This window comes from Pteropus vampyrus, unplaced genomic scaffold (genome assembly GCF_000151845.1).
Source record: "Pteropus vampyrus isolate Shadow unplaced genomic scaffold, Pvam_2.0 Scaffold34, whole genome shotgun sequence".
In the NCBI taxonomy this organism is placed as follows: Eukaryota; Metazoa; Chordata; class Mammalia; order Chiroptera; family Pteropodidae; genus Pteropus; species Pteropus vampyrus.
In genome coordinates, this window is record NW_011888815.1 from 6,411,139 (window position 1) to 6,417,259 (window position 6,121).

A 6,121-nucleotide genomic window follows, 5' to 3' on the forward strand; every position below is an offset into this window, starting at 1 on the left:
TGAGTATATTTATAAAGAAGTCTGAACAGCATTGTTCTTGCCTCCTCTAGTTCCTTCTCTGTCCCCTTCCGACTCCTCCCTAATTCTTTCCATCTCCAGTTTCACTGACAGATTTAGTAGTCTGGACGAAAAAGCGAGAGACAAACGTGCAGGGCCTGCTAAGCAGTATTATATACCCAGAATTCTATACGTTTCCTTGACTTGAAAGATAAGGTTGCTAATACTTTATATGTAGAACAGTAGAACACATGACTTTTTGAGCCTTTGGCCCCAAACAGTAAATAATCCTCAATCATCTTCCGGTTTGGGACTTACATGACTTAGATAAGGAGACTATTAATTTGCGACATAAAGGATTATGGCAGTCTTCTTTGTAAACGTTCTTTGAGTGTAAGAAATAGAAATCCATTTAAAGTAGTTCAAGCTAAAGGAGAATTTATCGTAAGAATACAGGCACGTGGCACCCAAGGCAGGAAGGGCTCGGTGGCTTCCTGAAGGCCTGACATCAAGAAGTTCATCTCCAGGTCTTCCTGGTCTCACGTCTGCCTCCACGGCACAGCTGATGCCCTGGGTCTTTGACCAATTAACCATTTTTATAATCAGACTGTAATCCCCAGATTTAACAAGAAGCTTCACTTGTAGTTCTGTCTTTGATGCCTCAGTAGGAGCAGAGATTTGGAACGCTGATCTGAAGGGCATAGAACAGGTCGTCTCGAGTCAGCTTAAATGGACCACTTCACGGCTCACACAGCAGATCTCTCTAGCAAGTTAGGATGTATGTTTCAGAAAATGATTATTTAAGAAAAGCAAGTGGGGTAACTCAACCTAAATGGTACATATGCCACTGAAATTTGAAATTATTTTGGCACAGTTGAGTTTTCCCCTTAAGCTCGCCATAATGGCCCTGAAAAACTATCAGTCACACGTATATAAGAATAGAGGACTTTTGAAGTCCCGTTTACTCGAGAACGGGACACTGTAATCACCAGTGATGGCCAGGGAGAGCGCGCCGCGTGAGAATGCCGGACGAATTCTTTTTCTGCCTAAAAGCAGCCTCCTCATTGTGGTGGCTTTTGTGACAGTGTTTTCCTCACCGAGCAAGTGTTTCTGCCGCGGCTAACATGAAGCGTGTAGAAACACTGAAGCCCGCCTGCTCCTTGTACGCCGCGCCTGGCCTTGTTAATAGATTGCAGCGTTCCACCTGTTAGCACCAGCGACCCAGGAGGAACTCACTATCGTGCTATGTGGTAATGATACAGAAGACAGAAAACGTCTTTTTATGGTAGCTGGGTCCCCAGCAACCCTTCGTGGCTGGCGATAAGGAGACACAGCCTGGCCCTCCAGCGGAGGCACAGCAGCTCGTTATCTGCAGAGCCGATACGGCCTCTTGAATTCCCGCACGGTGACGGGGACCCATCCGAAGTGAAGGCTCGCAGGGCTGCAGATAGCACAGCCCTGTTCTTCCTCACAAGTGCAAGGAGGGTTGACCCTGCTGTTGGAGAATACAAGTTTTGTGTAGAATCATTTCACAAAGGCCACGTCGTTTCAAACTCAGTAATTCAGAAACATGTTCAGAGAGATGTGTACTTGGAGATCGCTCTTAGTAGAAGAGCTGACTGTGAATCACCTGGTCCGCAGATGCGTGCACGTGAGGGGGAAGCGTCTAGAGCTTTCAGGCCAGGATAAACAGCTTGGCGACGGAGTCTGCGTGTGGGCACCTCCTGGATGCGTTCTGCTGCTGGGGCCGTGGAGGCCACGAGTTCATTGCGCAGCAGCGTCCTGGGCATTAATGTCCTAGCAGATAGCAGCTGGCAGAGCTCTAGCAAACGGGCCGTGCCCCGTGGGTGGGGGAGGACACACGTCTCCATCCTTCAGTTCTAAACAGCAGGACCTTTTATGGCTGAGAACACAGACGTCCACATGACTAGTCAGACCCACAGGACCTAGGCGCGGGCCGCTGCTCCGAAGCAGGTGTCGCGTGCGCCCCGTGCTCGTGTTCGGCGACTGTGGGGAGGGGGTTTCAGGCTTCGTGCGTGGGATTCCCAGCATGTGCCAAGTAGTTTGAGACACTGACATCTGTAATAATTTCATGATTCTTTAAGCATAAAAACATCAAATTGAGTAAAGCGGAATTTTAAACTAATTTGACTTAAGAGAAACTTAAGAGGAAAACCTCAAATCCTAATGTACTGTGTTTACTTTGCACTTCTTTCGAGGAAAAAAGTAAAATAAGCATAATTTTGTTAATTATATTTTAAAGAACACTAGGATCTCTATTATAATGATTTAATTAACATTTTAAATCTAATTTAAATAATCATTTTTAATGAACTTATCCCAGTGCAGATCTATTGATCAGACCATTTCCTAATTATATTAGCTCAGTGAGTTAGGCTTACCTGGACAATTTTAACTTTCTCAATCTTTGCAGTTGGCCGGAAAATCAACAAATCTCAAAGCTACTTAAGTTGTTGAACCCAGTAAATCTACTTTAAAATAAGACCCATCAAGATTTTTAAAAATGTAGACGTTCCGGAAGTAAATTAATATTCCATAGATTGTCAAGCCCTTGGCTTTCAATTTTTTTCTTTTAAATACTAGACAAGTCATTTCATGATTTTAATTTTAAAAAATTAAAAATTAGAAAACCAACTGTTTACTCTATTTTTACTATGTTAGTAAGGAAAAAAAAAAAAAAAGTCAGTTTGGTCCAAGGATACTTTGATGACTCCCAAGCAAATTCTTCAGAAGGTCAGTTCATGCAGGAGCTCTATAGAACGAGCTGGCTAAGAGGGCAGAGAAAAGGTGCCGGCTGAGTAATTTTTTTTTTTTTTTTTTTACAAATTTTAAAAATTAAGGTTACTAATGTGTTCATTCTACATAGGAAAGAGTCATTACTGTCATAGAAATAAGCATTTGAGTTTTTGTATTTTAAAATTATGTAGGAAAATGATAGTAATTAGGAATTAAGTTACTGGGATATTGTATTGATTCTTTCTGGTGATTAGGATAAACTCTCGGGCAGAAAGGGATAGCAGGAGATGAAGCTGCTGAAGTGTCCATTTTATAAAGGTACCACCGTAACTTCTCGGAGCATCGTTTGGATGCATTTCCATTTCGGTCCTCAACACTCATGGGCCCTGTCAGATAGGTCGATCGGGCTTTAATCAGACTGGCTGGTAACCGTCAGAGCAGCAGTAGCTCAGTAGCATTCTCCCGGGAGTTTGCGAAGGAGGAATCCAAACAAGCAATGATTCCTCTGCTCTGTGTCCAGTGGGAACCTTAGTTTTTGCTCACATCTAAGATTTAGCATATCGAAGAATCAGAATACGTTTGTGATCATTCAGAACCATTTCAGTGGCTCTTGTATAACTCCATTCAGTCTGTGCTCTCTTAATAAATTTTACAAAGAAAACTCATGGCAAGTTAGCATCATGTGTGTGTGAACTTTCCAATTGTATTTCAGACTTTAAGAAAGAAAGGCCTTAATGGTTGTGACAGCCCTGATGCTGACGATTACTTTGAGCACAGTCCACTCTCGGAGGACAGATTCAGCAAACTAAATGAAGATAGCGATTTTATTTTCAAACGAGGCCCTGTAAGTACTTTTACTTCACCTCTACTTTTTATGTGTTGATCCTTTTTGTTAACTTCATTATTTAGGCTCTGAACAAGAAGGAACACAGAGGGTGCGACAGCCCAGACCCTGACACTTCCTATGTGCTCACGCCACATACAGAAGAAAAATATAAAAAAATTAATGAGGAGTTTGATAATATGATGAGGAATCATAAGATCGCAGTGAGTACTAAAGGATGGTTTGTGCTTTTCCCTCGTGCATGACGAGACTGACCACTCATCTTGTTGATTTTCACAGTGGGTGATGCCAACGGGAAATAGGAAGGGAAAAGCTTTTCATTTTACCTTTCGGTTTTCTAGAACTTCAGAATAAAATAGCTGAAGTCCTATAGTAGTACCCGTGCAGTGCCTTAAAAGCGGCCGTGAAGAGAACAGCCTCGTCCAGGCTCTGCTGCTTACGTGCCCCGTCCCTCCGCGTGGGCACCGAAATCCTGGACTCATGTCATTTTTAAGGTCTCTTCCAGCGCTAAATTTCCGTGATTTTAAATACACGGTACATAGGACTTTGCTGTCCCTGCCGTGACTCTCAAAAGCATTTCACGTACTTCAAATAGATCTGGAGACTATAAAGTACAAGTGGTTGGGTTTGTTCCAAAATTTGGTGTTTCCAGATGGTTTTGAATTATTTTGTATAGTTGCCGTAATAGTAGTAGCCGACTGTTTGGCTCTTCGTGAATGTCCCCAAACCACTTGGCAACAGTACCTCCAGATGCCTCTGCTTTCTTTGTCCTGTGGGCACTGAGGAAGAGAGCCTCGGTTCCGCTTTAACTTCAGGAGGCAGTGTTCTTCAGCTGGTTGCAAAACAAATGGTTGGTTTAAAATTTTCCCATGCTCACGCATTGAACCATAGTGAAGCGGCACTTCTTGGGTTCCTGCTCCTATGATAGGTCTTCGGGCTTCTCACTGGAAGCCCCGTTGGCAAGCGCTCCTCAGGGCAGCTGTTCTGGAGCTCGTTTTCAAGTGCTGCATATGCACCATAGGCCTCGTGGGACACACTGGCTCCAATGCTAGTATTTATTTCGTGGTCCGAGTTAATTCTTTTAAAACTATGCCCCGAAGTATGCGTCATGGATTATTTCTTCAAAATAGTCCTCTGCTATACGAAACAGCTCATGAAAAATAGATTCAAGAAGGTATTTTTGGTCCAATACCATCATTGTTCTTAAACAAAATAATAACAAACAAAATAAAATCCCTCTGACCTCCTGTAGGTGTTGATGACCTTGCAGTTCATGTTAAGCTGCAAAAATATTGTGTAAATAAAATTGTTTTACCTTTGAAAAATTTTTTTTTATCACATATCCATTGTTCTATTATAGAATTATTGAATTATTATAATTTTCTACCGGAAATAAACTATCGAATAGAGTACTTAAAGTATTTACATTCTCCAACTTCGAATTAGCAGTGTTACCTTACTTTGCAAATCACGGTTTTAAAATGTCGGAAGAGGAAAGTTTTTTTCCTCTACATTATAAATAGGACTGTTATTTATCGTGGTTAACAAGTGTATTGTGAATGGTCTGTGGAGGGGATGCTAGAGGAAAATTGAAAATATTTTAAAGGGGATGTGTAATATTTTGGAGGGAAGAAGGATAACATTGATAATATATGTAGTTTAATCATACAATTTAAAGAGAGCTTGTCGTTAATTTTGTTTAGATTATTTCTTTGTATTTTCATTACATTCAGATTGCATTGTGTTACTTATATGACTTTATTTTTTAAAAAAGTTTTGTCCATTAAGAATGTCAACTAAATCAGACCAGGGCTTATTTATAATGTGTGAAATTTGATGTATTAAGTTTATAATAAGTGCACACACTTCTCCCTTTTATTATATTTGGACTCTCCCAGTAGAAATGTACTGTCACTAAACTGGTTTCCACTGAAGTGCTAAGTTATGCTTGCTTGGTAACATGATATATTTCGTAATGTCTGAATTTGACAACACGACTTTAAAGTCAGGTTCGGACTTCTAATTTTCACCTGTGAATATTTGAAATATATAACATATGTTATATTAGTAACTATGTATTGATACGTAAAAAATTGAAATCGAAACGGTTCGTGTCAAATATACTCATGTTCAAATATAATTCTAAAGAAAACAGCGATTTAGTGAGAACCTGTCCCCATCCCTTGCTTTTAATAGTTACCTTGTCAGATGAAAGTTCCTAAGTTCTTAAACTTAATGTAGATGAAAAGGAAACTAACAGTTTTCTCTTTCGTGTTCTTTCTTCACAGCCCGGCTTGCCGCCTCAGAACTTCTCGATGTCTGTCACAGTCCCCGTGAGCAGCCCTAGCGCTTTGTCCTACACTAACCCAGGGAGCGCACTTGTGTCCCCGTCGTTGGCAGCCAGCTCCACATTAGCCGATTCGAGCATGCTCTCACCGCCTCAAGCCACGTTACACAGAAACGTGTCCCCCGGAGCCCCCCAGAGACCGCCGAGCACTGGCAGTGCAGGTATGTCGTGACATC

The 6,121-nt window shown here is 41.5% G+C and overlaps 1 protein-coding gene across 4 annotated transcripts in view; it reads left to right on the top strand.

The window, feature by feature from the left end:
- Window positions 1–6,121, top strand: part of MEF2A (myocyte enhancer factor 2A) — an 86,878-nt gene that overhangs the window by 44,704 nt on the left and 36,053 nt on the right. For 3 of the 4 annotated variants that reach the window (XM_023528990.1, XM_023528988.1, XM_023528989.1), the window contains 2 exons: window positions 3,664–3,801; window positions 5,887–6,106. In XM_023528990.1, coding sequence (XP_023384758.1) covers window positions 3,664–3,801; window positions 5,887–6,106 — 358 coding nt within the window. Of the gene's footprint in view, window positions 1–3,466; window positions 3,599–3,663; window positions 3,802–5,886; window positions 6,107–6,121 lie in introns of all 4 variants that reach the window. The other variant, XM_023528991.1, reaches the window with a different exon arrangement.